Source organism: Diabrotica undecimpunctata, unplaced genomic scaffold, assembly GCF_040954645.1.
Source record: "Diabrotica undecimpunctata isolate CICGRU unplaced genomic scaffold, icDiaUnde3 ctg00000936.1, whole genome shotgun sequence".
Lineage (NCBI taxonomy): Eukaryota > Metazoa > Arthropoda > Insecta > Coleoptera > Chrysomelidae > Diabrotica > Diabrotica undecimpunctata.
In genome coordinates, this window is record NW_027313142.1 from 1 (window position 1) to 16,542 (window position 16,542).

The 16,542-nt window shown below is 34.4% G+C and overlaps 1 protein-coding gene across 1 annotated transcript; it reads right to left on the minus strand.

The window, feature by feature from the left end:
* Nucleotides 1-9,693: 9,693 nt before the first annotated feature.
* LOC140431827 (uncharacterized) lies at nt 9,694-15,253 on the minus strand (the record flags this gene model as incomplete). Its single annotated transcript, XM_072519705.1, has 2 exons — nt 9,694-9,902; nt 15,046-15,253. Coding segments are annotated over 2 exons (417 nt in total), but the record flags the coding sequence as incomplete, so codon positions are not given.
* Nucleotides 15,254-16,542: the final 1,289 nt, after the last annotated feature.

The following is a 16,542-nucleotide window of genomic DNA, read 5'->3' on the forward strand; positions in this document are numbered from 1 at the left end:
ACGCGCTATCTCAGAGTTATTTCAGTCAGTCTAATTTGCTGTAATTCTCTAAACAGAAATATTTCTGCCACGTATCTCGGGTACGTTCACTGCTTTACAAATCACTAATTTATATCTGAATCAAATCTAATAAAAATATTAGCATTAGATTTTTTAGTTCTCGTGCTTCCATCTATTGGCTGATAGCCAAAACTCGTAAAACCATGGATACAGTTATCTACGTGCAATTTGTAGGCAAAATATCTCATTTTTAGTAAAATTTTTACTTCTACAACCCTCTGGTTTTCAGTTCACGATTATTAATTTATTAAATCATGGTAAGGACACAGTCTGTTGCTAAAAAATTCTTTATAAAGCAATGTACTGTGGTAAGGATCCAGTCTACCTTTAACTGGCACAGAAGGGACTATTCTTTGATTCTTTCCTATCCAATTAGTAGATGTTGGCGACAATTCTGGCATACTCCTCTCGGTCTTGTGCGGCTCTGAAGAGTGCATGGGCATCGAGGTTTATCCAATCCCTTATGTTTTTAAGCCATGAGTATTTCTTTCTTCTGATGCCCGTTTTCCTTCCCTTCCATAATAAGCTTTAAGAACAGGTACTTGGAATTTCGAAATATTCTTTGATTGGCAAATGTAAATGTAAATATGATCTGTAAATGTATTTAACTATTGGATAAAAGTTTCTATTAGAAATTTCTAGCTAGAAATTCCTCGTTAATATGCATTCGCGTTAGAAGATGTGTATGAAAAGCTTATTTAGGCTGTTTGACTCTGTTATTCTTGACTAATGATGCTGGCGAGGATTTATGTTTATTATTAGGTAGCATTGTTTTAGTTCCATCATCAAAAAATGCGTCCATCGAAATATACTCTATACATAGATATTCAGTTTTTGTGAGTTTTTTTGTGTGTATTCGCTGACGAATAACAAATATTTGAGCGAATACAGTGAAACCGCATAGAAAATAACACAGCGAAATGTGGTGTAGCCATTAGATCCGTAGTTATGTTTGTGCTTTATATTGTTTTATCTGCTGTCAAGGTTATAGTGCTTTCTTGTTTTCTCTGTTTTTATTTCGATTTTGGTTGTTTTTATATATTCTTTCAAGTTGAGCCTCAGACTCTCTCTAGTCAAGACCATAATGCGTGGTGAAGAGCCATACCCTACACGAGTGACCCACCCAAGCTAGATAACTGATGAGATTCGGGTGACCAAATGATTGAGGGTATAAGCAACCCACGTTTACTAGTCAGCTACGGGTTGGAGGAACTAGTAAATGTTAAGGCACCTTTTTGTCCTAGGGTGGAGAAATTTAGCTCAAAGGTGGCGGAACTTTTAGGAACAGTCATCGGCATAAAGATGTCGAAAGCCACGAGAGGACTATCACATTAAATCTACAGTTCCTAAAGCCGCAAGGCAGGGAACTTCTGGAGAAAATCCGAACGCTGAAAGGCCCGGATTTCTAAAGAAGTCTCCCAAACTGATACGCAAGGAAACAAAAAGGCTGTTAGAGTAACAGCGTTGGAAGACGTTGATCTCATGACAGACGAAGAAATTAGGCCTGCAAAGCTATCTGGCATATCTCTAAAGCCAAAATCAGTAGGCTGGTGAAACAAGGCCAAGCTTACTTTCAAGACAAAAGGGCTGTAATCAAGGTTAATTTCATCAAGAACGCTGAAAGGGCAAAAGAGATGCCGTCAAAGCCATTAGAGGCCAGGACAAAACAAGAACGGCTACACGGAAGTGGGTAGCTCACAAATCTCTGGAATGGTGAAGGAATTCACCAGGCGAAACAGTTCATTACAGAACATTCACCAAAATTTACGGCAGACCTAATAAGCAAAAACAGTTAAAGCCATAGTAGGTCTTCTAACAGGGTACTGTAAGCTGAATAGGCCCTTGAAGCTGATGGGATTATCAGATGATGACCTGTGCAGATTCTGTCACCTCGAACAAGAAACAGCAGAGCACATTCTATGTCAGTGTGACAGTCTGGCAAATGTGCGGTTGTTTGTATTAGGAGAAGAAAATCCACCGGCAAATAGCTACATGAAAGGTACAGTCTCGAAGCTATTAGACTTTTTAAAAAGGGTCAGGCTAGATAATGTTATCTAGTACTAGAGGACCACAATAGATCTGAAAAGGTCGCAGTGGAAGAGGCCAAAAGGCTGCCTCTCTAAATCTATATATATCTATCTATCTTCTTTGTTTGTATTAATCCAGAGATAGGCCAATATTTTGAACGAAATTTTGACAATGCACCTGCATTTCCCAATTTAAGATGCATTTGCTTTATCATTCATTTGACAACTGAATGATTACATGGTAGTAGCAGAGGATGTTTTGGTTCGAAAGGAATGGGGGCAAATTCTAATCTACTACATACATGGAAAAGTCCCGTTTTTTCAGAGAGGAAGGGGTTTAGTGCCCTTAGTTTTATCAGAGATCATTTTGTGACGTTTTAACTCATGAAATTCTTTAGAAAAGGCCTGTGATTGTATATACTTAATAATCACAGTGGTGGAGTATTTTATTTTTATTTACAGTGGTCCTAATTCTAAAGGTGAATTAGTATGTCTTTTTATTAGATTTGAGAGAAAACGAAAAACATATGCCAGAGTTGTCCGAATTTTTGAGAATGACGAAAATTTATTAAAAATAGTTTCAAGTGTATCATTAGCTTGAGATATGTCAGATGTTGAGGTTTAAAGTGACCTGAATGTGTCCGAGTTCCAGTAAATCTCCCGTCCATTCTTTTATCCTGAATTGAGAGTAGCCTATTGTACTGGAAAATTAAGAAAGGGGACCTTCGCTCCACAATTTTGTTAACTTTGGCTGAGTGATATCTGAGGATCTAGAGGGCAAATCTGCTTTGTTTAAGGGAAACTTACATGATACGATAAAAAGAACTTACTTAATTCTTTGATTCCATTGACACGGTGAAGTAAAAATGGATTCCATGTAAATTTAGTTATTGAAATCCATGTTAAAGCGATGAGGCTATATGAAAAATTCAGATATTGTGCCGTTTTTCGAAAGGACCTCAAGTACTTTTTTAGTAGGAGTGACAGCTAATAAGATACAAGGCAATTCTAACCGAGGAAAAGTTAGTTTATTTTTTAGTGGAGCTATTCTAATTTTCGATGCTATGAGATGAGACGTGACTGTATTGTCATTATACACGACTCGCAAACACACACAAGTAGTATTAGGTCCTGAGAGGTATCGGTAAAACAATATAGCATATCCAGTATAGGCAGTGAAAGTGTCAGACATCTGGGAAATGTAATTTTAGATATTGATTGGAATGTATTCAACAATGATTTCCAGTAAAAAATTAATAGATCGTCCACTATTTCACTGTCCTAGTCTAAGGGCAATTATCAGAGACGTTGTAAAAAGCGTTTAGAGTGTACTATAAAAGATGAGTTTTCCTAAGGAATCATACATCCGTGAAACATATCCCAACACTTTTCTTTTTGTTCGGTGAGGTGCCTCGTCACAAACAGGCGACTTAAAAGAGAAATTGTCTTGATCAAGTGACCAGTTAATACTATTTTATAGAGTTGAAAACCGCGAGTATTTGGAAGCGAGCATAGCTGAGAATAGAGTATGTGTAACCCTTCCAAGTTATTAACGCTTGTCAAGATATTGTCAATATTTGTAGAATTTTTTCGAGTAAGAGATGCCACTGAGTGCGTGGTTTGGTTAGCAAAAGTTTGAACCTGAAGGGCATTAAACAACGGAGTAGGGCACGTTACATTGACGTTCACCATATACGTTTTTCGCATGTGAAAGATTGTACAGTAGTATTACTACAATTTGCATGATTCTAAGGAAAAAGGTTATTTCGTCACAGATTCTTTTAATTTATTAAAACAAAATATTTATAGTAGCATTCTTTATTTAGTATAATGGGCAGACTGTTTAGTACACAAAATTATATCTAGGCAAAATTATTTTAACATAAAAACATATTTCTAGGATGTGCAGCCAAATACATAACACTGATTATTTCCTTATGACTATATAGATGAAAATAACTAAATAAAATTAACAAAAAAATATCACAACGAATAACGAATAGAAAATATTAAGTACACATAAAATTTAAAATTGTCAACATAACAAGTTAATATTAATAATATTATAAATAATTTCTGAATGGATTAAGCTCATATTTTTCTGGCTACAATTTTGGCTATATGGAAATTTAAATATTTGATACTGTATTTAAAGTTATACGGCTGTAAACAAAATTATGTTTTGTGATCTCAGTTCAATAAAGTTCAATTAATTTTCATTACTTTACAATATTTTTTAGTAGTAGAAGATAAAAGAAGTATCGGACGACCGCGCAAAAGGTGGAGTGACAACTTTTCATAGAGGTATTAATCCGCCAATGAACAAGCAGAATTGCTTATAAAGAGGAAGAAGAAGAATAATATTTTTTAAATCTATTTTCATTCGCTTGTTAACAACTGTTTAATTAATTTTGTACTAAAATAGTTTTAGCTCAAACTTTGTTACAACTAGATATTATCCTGTTCAATTATCAATTTTCTATTTCGAATATTATTAAAGCCACGCTTCTGCCGCGTAAGGAATAGGGTGATTTATACAATTCGCAATTTTTTAAACTATGATAAATATCCAACCACTGGGGTTTTTCCCTTCACTTTACAAATCAGAATAAACGTACACTTCGTCATTAAAGGTGTGTCGTTATTCTCCCTTACTTAACATTAAAAAGAACCTGCACATTAACAAAAAACTAACATTCCTACAACTTTCCATAGCGCTAAATTTTCAGTCATGATTAACAGTAGCTTTGTACACGGTAAGTACAGATATTATACACTAGAGCAGCAGGCCGGAATTATTGTTTAGTAAAGCTCTTATTAGGCCGGGCTTACAAATTGTTAGCAATACGTTTAATTGTGAAAATCAGACTTTTGGAAAAATTTTATATACACGTAAAATATGTCCCAAAAAAAGAATAAATGAAGCAATAGAGATCAACATTTATATATGATTTCTTAGACAATATATATTTTAAACCATAGACATATATTACAAATAGACTGAGCGCCGCAATACAGACACCTTCCCCCAGTGCAACAGAGAAAATTGACGCAAAACAGTCCCTGCATCGCTTTCTAATGGACCATTTATCGACTACGTGACCTTCCCATTAGTCATTTAGGTCACGTAGTCGATAAACCCGGTCCATTAGAAAGAGATAATTTGTGTCAGTGTTCTCTGCCGCACTGGGGGAGCTATATTGCAGCGCTCTGAGTCTATTTGTATTATATGTCTAGGTTTAAAACACTAATAATAGGTTAGGTTCAGTTAGGTTAGATTAAGTTATACCTAATAAGATATTAGCAATCTCTGTGGTGTCTCCATCTTGTAATTTTATATGGAAATAATACTAAAGCAACAGAGAAAAATAAATAAAACAAACAGAAGAATCAAACGATTCTGAATTAAAGAAGAAAAGAAACTGAAGATAAAAGATAAATAAGTAACTACATTTTCTTAATCTAAGAAATCAATAATGGTGAAGATACATTTAATATTTATATTTGCAAGAAATAACCGTTGCGTGTTCTAAGACAGGTTTCACAGACATTACAACAGGTGTATTTTAATATTTAAAGTTCTCCAAAAAAGTCTCAATGAACATTTTCGATTGCTGGTCCTGTAGTTTAGAAATTCTTAATCTATATTAAGTTCTACTGAAATTTCGTCTATTAATTGCATTATTTACCTAGTTTTTAATTGTATTACTTATTATCTAAAAACAAATCCAACTGAATTTAATATTGAGAACTAATCTAAAATACAAGACAATGTGAAGGAGTCAGCAGTTTTCCACTATATAATAAAAAACAAATAGAAATTGGTATATTTGTTGAAAAGTTTTAAATTTGGTCTAAAAATGTACAGTACTGGGTGGATATCAATTATATATAAGTATAAAACAAGATATGGAAAAAGTTGGTCATCTTAATAATAATATATAGAGCATTAAACATTTTAAAACCTAGTAACTAAAAGTTATTACACAATATCTTATTTTAGGCAACTTAGGAGTGGTTGAGACAACAAAACCAGTGAAATTAAAAAAAAATTAATTTAGCGGTAACGAATATTGGCCTATTGAGAAATACGATCTTTAAAACTAATATGTCGATATGCCTGTAAAGGTTTGTCTGTGAAGAAAAGATTTTCCATTCCATATTGAGTTACGACTTTTGTAGAAATCATTATCTCCACCCCACAACGGATCGTGTTTTTTATCGGACTCAAAGTTATGTTTAGATCTGTGCCTATGAATCGGATACCGGTCCAGTGAACAAATTAACGTGTATTGGTCCGCTGTAAGAAGTGAGATCAGCCACGCTATTGTATTGATATGTGTAGATGTTACAGGACCCATCGTCCACACTCTAGAAATTGATAACTTTATACCTGTTTATATTACATGAAAGCAATGGAGAACATTGATATGGAGTTATTGATATGTTTGGTCGAAAATTGATCTGTACTGTGGGAAAAAACTGAGAGAAACGGCACTAAAACTATGTGTATACCGATCTCTGTTTATTAACGGGTCCGTTATGCGGTGAAAAAACGAATATCTACAAGAGCCTTTAACACTTAGTAAATAATTGGTGGCAGGTGACATTACAAGAGACAAAACAAAAATCGGTGACACAGACACAGAACACAGTTCAGACACATGAAATGGAACATGACGAAAATTAATGAGACTGCATAGTTATCGATTAAACAATTATTTTAAATACTTCACATTTTTCGCCTTTTCAATAAAGCAACACATATTTAAACTTTACAGAAATTGGAAAGTTTTTAAAAACTGAAAGTTAAATTGAATGTGGTAAATAACTGAAAATATTGAAATTTTAAGTGTTTTCTTCAATTTCCTTCAAGATTATCTTCTATCATCGGTTAATATACCACGTTTTACACAAATTTGAAAGTCAGAATATTTGCAAAGAATATACTTTTCGGCTTTTGTAACCGTAAACAATAAAAAAGTTACCCGTTGTTAATAAGCATAAAATTTGTCAAATATTATTTTTAATTTTTTTTTTATAAAATATAATACTAAGAAAAAGCCATCACCAAACATATTCCGTAAGCTTTAATCCAGTTAACGCGGTGGATTAGGCCGCATATATCAGTTAGGCTATTTCTCAAATTTTGTCATGTTTTTTGCTCTATCTACTATCTTCTTCCACTCTCGCCGATCCTAAATCTTTTCTCTCCAGTTTGCAATTTCCACTTTGATATATCCTCTAGCAGTTGGTCCTCCCATCTTATTTTTGGTCTTATTCTTAGTCTGTTTATTACTGGTTTCCAGCTCGTTATCATCCTAATTAGTTCGTCTTTTCCTATTCTTTGTGTGTGTGTGTCCAAACCATTTCAGTCTTTGTGCTTTAATAATTTTTACTATATCTCGCCCTTCGGTTATATTTATTATTTCATGGTTCATTAGTTTTCTTCTAGTTGTCTTTATTGGACTATGTATTCTTCTATAATTTGTGTTTCAATTATTCTTAGCTTTTCTTCGTCTTTTTTCGTAAGAAATATTGCTTCTGCACCATATGCTAACACTGGTCTAATTGCTGCGCTGTATTTTTGTCTGTGGTTTTTTGCTTAGATTTTTTCCAGGCAAATTGATTTCAGGTTAAACAAGGAACCCTCTGGAATTTTTTTTAAATAAATACATAAATTTACTAATAAGATTGTAAAAGTACATTTGCATGGGCAATTTTACTGGAACTACTGTAATTCGGATGACATTTTATCGCTGGTAATTTTACAAACTGAAAGGCTATTTTGAAGTTGCCAGCAGGTAAACTTATTGATCTTAACAGTAATATTACATCCATGTGCAGTTTTCTTATAGTAATTTTACCTCGTTTAGTGAGGGTTACAATTTTTTACCTTATTTAAATCGGCAGATTTACTAAAATTTATTTACAGTGTATATATACACTTTACAATTTATAAAAATTTTATCATTCCTCAATCTTCTTATTTCATCATTTCTTAATATTTCTTCATCCTTTAAGGACATTGGCGATCATTGCGGCCAATTTTAATAAATCTGCAGAAATTCTGAAGAGTTCCATTGTTGTTTTTCCACTCTACTGCTTTAAAATTTTAGACCAGGACTGTGACTTCTCCCTGGTCCTCTTTTTCCTTCCACCTTTACTTGTATAAATCATATCAACTCATATTTTTCATTTCTTAGTATGTGACCAAAGTAGCTTTCCTTCGTAGAGTTGACTCTTAAGTTTCCGTAGTTATTACGTGTTGAGTCCATGATATTTTCCACATCCGTAATTGTTCGGGTTTCAGCTCCATATAACAGGACAGAGCATGTGTAGCAGCTCAATACTCTAGTACTAATTTCTATTCCCAGTTTTCCATTGCATAATACTGCTTCTATCTTAGGGAAAGCGCTTTTGGTCAACTGAATGCCAACCAAAATCTGCTGTCCGCAAGGAGTATTGTATCGTCTGGATATCTGAGATTATTCACTAGTGCTCCGTTAAACGATACGCTTTAAACATCTCTTCTGAGCACATAGTGCTTGCTTGCTATAAGAGATAACTATAAGGCTTGCCTTATAGTTATCTCTTTAGATTTCTGTAAGTTTACTCTGTTTTCTGTTAGATACCTTATAGGTATCTCTTTAGATTTCTGTTAGTTTACTCGTACCATAGTTTTCTGATATTGGTATAAATTGGTAATGATTCTCACATCCTGATCCTGTGTTTTGTAATGTTTGCAAGACTGTTGTATTTTGTGTATAGTCAACTAGACATATGAATAGCTAACAGTTAACATCTCGACACCGTTCTATGAGTGTTTGTACAGTAAATAATGCCTCAAGCAATTTAATTAAACCCAGCCTGTGAGACATGTTCACCCCTTAGAATTACGTTCGGGTGTAACAATTCATTGGAGCGAGGTGTATTAACTTGAATAACCTCGCTCCAATGTTCCAGACTATCCCTTTTCCCCCTATAGCACTTTGATGCGCGATAGGGGCACAACTATCAGCCAAATGCTCTTCATGTGGGAGTCCTGGGTAATAGAACTCCAACATGATTCCCTAATCGATTTTAAATTCAGGACAGCGTGACGCGCTTTATTCCTGCTATCTTCGTGTAAATAATGCCTCTCTAGTACCAAAGCCTTGTATAAATCCCAGTCGGTTTCCTGTTATTATGTTACATTGCTCAATACTTAGTTAAATTTCCTAAAAGCTATTAGTGAAAGCCAGATATATCTATTGATCTTGAGATTTTCTTGGCAAGCTTCATTGTATGCTCTAGTGACTCTAATGATGAATCCTGAATAGAGAAAGTAGTAGTTACTTCACTAATAATTTTGGTTTTGTTGTAATTTATTTTCAACCGTATAAGGTAGCAATTAATACTGAGTTAGTTATTAATATTGTCTCAGGTAAAAAATATATATGAACTACAATGATTAAAATACAATAAAAATAATAATAAACATTTCCGAAAAGACATATTCCTGCTATATCTTTATCCTTCATTTTAATTATAACTAAACATTGGTTAAATACCTACTGATTAGATAACTGTTTGCATTAATTTCCTATCTAAAGATACACGTTACTTCATGATATCTCGTTCGGTTGGGCACAAGTTGGAATCTTTGAAGCCGCTGACGAATTTCGCCGGACGAGTAAGATAAAAATCGTATTGACCATCTTTAAAAGTATCTTCGGGTCCTCGGTGGGCATGCTCTCGAATAAATCTTACGACTAGGCTTTTGGAGATTTTGGACATTTCTAAACGATGTCCCCACGTTACTAAAGCTAAAGGCTAAAATTTAAAAAAAAGATTAAGTTTTTAAGTGAATTAGAAAAATATCTGAATGTTTTTTTAGCATTGACCGCATCAACCATAGTTACATTCATTTTAATAATATTATATCTGACGTAACAGTTTATATTTTCTAAACAAATTTATATTGTCACACTTATAGTCACTGAAGACTCCGAAAGATCTTTATAAAAAATGTTTCAAAACTACAGTATTGCGCGAATTAACGGAATCATTGACATTTTTCAATATTTACAGTTGGCAACACTGTCCACACATTTACAGCTGACCAAGCATTGAAAACCTTATTTTCCTCTGCCTTTTATTTGAAGGTGTTTTAGGATATTTCCCACTAAGTTTGTGTTGTTTCATACTATTTTGTGTTGTTTTCGGTAATTAGTTCGTTTCGTTTAATTCCATCACGGATATTACTGACAGAAGGCACTTTACAAACCTAATGGACGTAAGAAGTTACAGAGGCGCAAATATTGACTCAGACCATTTTATGGTAAGGGCCAAGTTACGACAAAGAATTTCCAATGCCAAGAAAGAAAGGGGCACTAGACAAGTAAAATATAATTTACATATGCTAAAAAATGAAAACAAAGAGAAACAGTTCCAGTCACATATAAAAGAAACCCTAGAACACACCTGGGCAGTCGACCAATCAAGCACGGAAATGTGGAACAACTGCAAGGAGGCTCTGAAATTAGCAGCCGAAAGCACATTGGGAATATCCCGAACCCAAGAAAGAAACGACTGAAAAAAACTAGAACAACAATAGATAGATACAAAAACTTAAGGAGAGAGGAAAAACGCATACACCGAAAAAAGAAACGAGACTCGGACAATGACATATTAGAACGGCTCGAAAGCCATATAAGTCAAGGAGAAACAAGAAAGTTCTATCATCAAATAAATAGTATTAGAAAAGAATTCAAACCAAGAATCAACTATTGTAATGATAAGGAAGGTAACTTACTTACCAACAAAGAGGATATCCTTTTACGATGGGTAGAGCACTTTCGAGAGTTGCTGGAAGGGGAACCTACTAACAATATAGAGCTGGAATATCGAAATGAGGAACTCGTGGAACCCCCCTCGGTAGATGAAGTGAAAATATCTATAGAAAAACTAAGGAACCATAGGTCCCCAGGTAGCGATGGCATCCCAGCAGAGTTATTTAAGCACGGTGGAGAGCAGCTCACCAAGGTGATGCGAGAAATTGATTGTAGAATTTGGTCTGAGGAGCAAATGCCTGAAGAATGGAGCTTAGGCTTAATTTGCCCGTTACACAAAAAGGGAAACCAACTGGAATGCAATAATTACCGCGGAATTACTCTCCTAAATACAGCATACAAGATATTGTCAAATATTTTGCACGAGAGATTAAAGCCTTATACTGAAATGTTTCTAGGAGAATATCAGGCGGGATTCAGGCGTACACTACGACAGATCCTCGAAAAAGCGCAAGAGTTTAACATAGATATGTATCATATTTTTGTCGATTTTAAAGCGGCATATGACAGTGTCTTAAGACCAAGTCTTTACAACGCTATGAATGGGTTGGGAATTCCAAAAAAACTCATATGTTTGATAAAAGTGACAATGGCGAAGATGCTATCAGCAGTTAAAATTCAAAACGACTCGTCAACCCCATTTCAAATACATAGGGGGTTAAGGCAGGGAGATGCGCTGGCGTGTCAGCTTTTTAATGTCGCCTTAGAAAAAGTTGTACGAGACGCTAATTTAGATAGCAGGGGAACAATATTTAATAGATCAGTCCAAATTCTAGCATATGCAGACGACGTGGACATTATAACTAAGAACTAATCCTAACCGAGCTAGTAGCAGCAGCAGAACGAATGGGGTTACAGATAAATCAAAATAAAACCAAATTCATGGCGACTAACACAAACACAAGAGCTGGAAATGTTGACACAAATTTAATCATCAATGACCAAAACTTCGAAGCAGTCAAAGAGTTCATATATCTAGGGACATCGGTTAACCCCAATAATAACACATCTGAGGAAATAAAAAGGCGAATAATAATTGCAAACAGGTGTTATCATGGTCTATCAAAGTACTTAGCTAACAAACGTCTGTCTCAAAAACTCGTATAAGGCTGTATAGAACACTGATAGTCCCCGTTCTCACATATGGATCAGAGGCATGGACGCTAACGAAAACAGATGAATCCGGTCTATCCATTTTTGAAAGAAAGGTGCTACGCAAGATATTCGGAGCGGTCTGTGAGAACGGAGTATGGAGGCGTAGATATAACTTTGAACTGCAGAATATCTACAAGCATACGTTTGGTGGTAAAGATATTACCACTATAATTAAGCGAAACCGCCTGCAGTGGGCAGGACATGTAGCCCGGGCCCCTGAGTCAAACATGATAAAAAAGATTCTAACAGCGCAACCGTAGGAATGAGAAGACGGGGTAGACCAAAGCTAAGGTGGATGGACGGGGGTAACACAAGATGCCGAGAAGATCGGGGTCGGCAACTGGAAAATGCAAGCGAGGGGACAGAATAGAATGGCGTAGAAAGCTTGAGAAGATCGAGGCCCTCTAAGGGCTGTAGCACCAAGATGATGATGATGATGATGATATTACGCCTAGGAAGCGTGGAAAGATTATCACGTTAAGTGAACAATATGTCACAAAGAGAAATCGAAAGAACGAGTGGAGTGAGTCAGGGGGTAGTAGGTAAGATTTTAAAGCGTAAACGAGAAACGTGATCAATGGATGTGAAAAGGTTAGGAAAAGGCGAAAGAAAGAGAAAAACAACACCAGCAGATGAAAGATTTTTACTTCGAAAGAGCAAATTGGACCCAAGAAAAACAAGCTAAGAACTCCAACAAGATCTAGCATGAAGTGTTATGATTCATGACCCAACTGTTCGGAAAAGACTTTTGGAGAATGGTAGAAGGGCAGTGCGTCCACAGAAAAAACAGCTTATAACTGAACGAATAAAAAAACAAAGGCTATTGTGGGCTAACCTTACACCATCTCATATTGATTAAACCGTAAAATATCCAGTCAAAAAAATATTTTTCAAACATGGGGTTTGGATCTTTGGTACCAATCGAAGGCATGATGAACAACCAGAAATACAAATCCATGTTGGAACAGCGTTTGGACACAGAACTCCAAAAATGTCAGCCCCAAATATATAGAATTAGAAATCAGCAAAACTCAAAAACCAAACAATAAAAAGAGAAATTATGAAACGAGCAAAAAAAAGGGCACGAACATATTTATATTTATTCAGTTTACCTATGTTTTATTCACAACATCTAAAAGAAGCGAGGAGAGAAAGGACAAATCGCCTACATAAGTAACAACAGATTAGAAATTGGGGAGAAACGGTCTACCCCGGAAACATTAGGATATGGAACAGAAGCAAATGACCCAACGGCAAAAACCAAACAGATTATACAAAATCGAAAAGGAAGAAAAGCCAGCTACCGGAAAGAGAAAAAAAACGTATTATAGACGTACATAGATCCAAAAAACAACTAAAGCAAGGACCAACTGAAAACAAAGCAAACAATAAAACAACGGGTAACCATGCTGTAGCATGCTAGAAAATAATGAAAAACCAAAAACGAACCAGAAGGTGGACAAACCGATTAGAAGTGACTATCATTGATGAAAAAGAAGCATGGAAAAGATACGTGCAAACAAAGAATCCAAGGGACAAAGAACTACATAATAATAAAACAAAAACAAAATTGTCAAAAAGGCAGTCAAAGATGCGAAACAAAAATCCTGGGAAGAATTTGAAAACAGCTTAAATGAAGGTTATAAAACAAATTTAGATCCTTTTGGAATAAGATCAAAGCATTAAGGGCAAAGGAGAACAGTAATAAGATAACAAGATATAATATTAACCACATGAAATGGTTAAAGTCGAAAGAATATTAAAACTGTAAATTTAAATAATTGAAGTGATCTATTTTTGGAATGCGTTTACACTTTATAGTCTTTAATGAAATAGGTTGAGGAGGGGAGAACTGTTTGTCTCAAGTTGGTCATTCAGAATTATATCTGTGTTTTTTAATTTGTTAATTTCCATAGATTCTAACAGATAGCTTAAGGCCTTTATTTTTGAATGTGAAGAATTTGAAATTCGTCATTAAAAGAATGATTATGATCTAGAAGGCGAAGTGCGTATGTAGAATCTGTTTTTCTATTATTGAAAGCCCTTTTATGTTCTGCTATTCGTTTATTAAAATTTCTACCAGTTTGACCGATGTAAGTTTTTGGGTAGTCTCCACATTTAAGTTTGTATACACCACTGTGTAAGTTCTTTTTATTTTGGCTCTTGTTGTTTTTAATATATTTGCCTAAGTTGTTGTTTGTTCTGAAAGCTGGTATTATTCCTTTCTTTTTTATGTGTTTGGCTATTTTTGTTGATATTTTGCCTGTATATGTAATCGAGCAGAAGGTACTGGAGTAAAACCCATTTAGACAAATGGCAAATAGAGTTTGACATTTAGTTAAAATTTGGCAAAAGTATTTACCTATAAGTTAAAAAGTTTGGATAGTTATAAACATAAATAATAATAAAATGAAAATATACAGATTTTAAGGATCAAAAAAGGAAATAAATGCATTAGAGAAAATTAGACAAAAATAAGAGACGTTACAGAGCAAGAGAGAGAGAGAGAGAGAGAGAGGGAGAGAGAGAGAGGGATAGTAAAAACAATCTAAATCTAAATTTGCAGGTCATATGATTCGACAAATACATGAGAAATGGAATACGCAGTAATATGTTGGCGGTCATAGACATATAAGAAAAGAAGAAGACTTGACAGGAACTGGCTAGAGAGTCGAAGGTCTATGTCCAAAATTAGACACAATGGTGTAATAAAGATAATAGTAAACTGCTTTAGTAATCGAAAGCTCGGAAAAGAATACGCCGCACATTTTTAGTATTTCTGAATGTGGCTGAGAAACAGTGTATGGATAATATTGTTAACAAAGTATCATATAGTGATCGGTGATGATGGTGATCTACCCGTTCGGGGTAGAACGGTGCGAAAATGAGGATACGCTCCGTTTTTCCTGGCTGGCAAGCAATATACCTAACCTAAAGATAATTTTTAAACTAAAAAGGTTATTACTCACCCTATTAGGACTTAAAAGATTATATGGCGTTATAATGTGTTTAAACAAACATCCCCTAACTATCTCCTTAAGTAAATTAACTTCGTTTTTATTCGCACATGGATGATAAAGCATCACGACTGCACCATGTTCTAAATTATGAATCCAACGCTGCCTAGGAACAAATTTGTATTCGCCATATTTCGGCCAAAGAGGACGGTGAGTTCCACTGCAACAAAGAAGACAATATGAATATTATATCAAGTAAATTTGAAATAATAAAATCGGAAAAAATGAAAATAAGATTTTTAAAGATATATTCTTTCAGTTACAGAAATGTATTTTATATACACTCAAACAATATATTCTTCTATTTCTTGCCATCTCAAACATTCATTCTTTTACAGTGCGACAATGCAATGCGGTTATTCTTAAACAATACTTTTTGCTGTATTGTCAATATATATATTTTTAGTGGATTTTCTTGGGCTTAGGTTCATAAAAAAATTTTGATTTGATACTAAGGCATTTTCATATATTTTTTCGACGTTTCGGCAGGAAATCCATGCCTTTTTCAAGAAGTAATATTGACTAAAAAAACATTTTATGACAGACATAATACGGTTTAAAAGTTAAACTTTTGACTTACCAAGCATGTAAAAATTCAAGAGATTGTCTTTTTATGTGTTTTTAAATTATGTTAAAATATATTTTGTTCAAATTTTTGACATCTTTTTTATCATTTATTGCATTATTATTTTTTTTATTTGTATAGACTCTAGAAGCTCTCTCTTCTTCTTGTTGGGTTCACTTCCCAGGATCTTGGTTTTCTCAAAATCAAATTTATGTTTTTTTTTTCGTTTTCATGTTTTGTGAGGGCGGTTGAGTTTTTTTTGTCATATTGTGGGAACGTATTGACTACTTCATGGTACACCAAAAAAACCTGGTCGTCAAAATATCTGAATTTCAACTCTCATCATCCCCTGTCTCAAAAAAAATATGTAGTTATCGGACTCGCCGATAAAGCTATTAGATTATCCGATCCTATCAATAGACCTCAGGCCATTAAAAAAGCAAAAACAGCACTAACACTTAATTCATACCCACACCACCTTATCGACAACACTTTCAAATCGCGACTGCATAAATTTTACAATAACAATAATAACAATGAAACCAACACGGTAAAGAAAAACTATATGTCTCTCCCCTATATAAAAGGATTATCAGAACAAATTACAAATCTTCTGTCCAAACATAATATTACGGTTGCTCATAAAGGGCACAATCTTTTGAAAAAGAATTTTACAAGATTAAAAACAAAAATCCCTCTATTAAAAAGATCGCATGTTGTATATGAAATTCCCTGCTCGAATTGTGATGGAGTTTATATTGGACAAACCAGTCAGCTACTTAACTTAAGAATACGTTCCCACAAATATGACAAAAAAAACTCAACCGCCGCGCCCTCACAAAACATGAAAACGAAAAAAAACATAAATTTGATTTTGAGAAAAC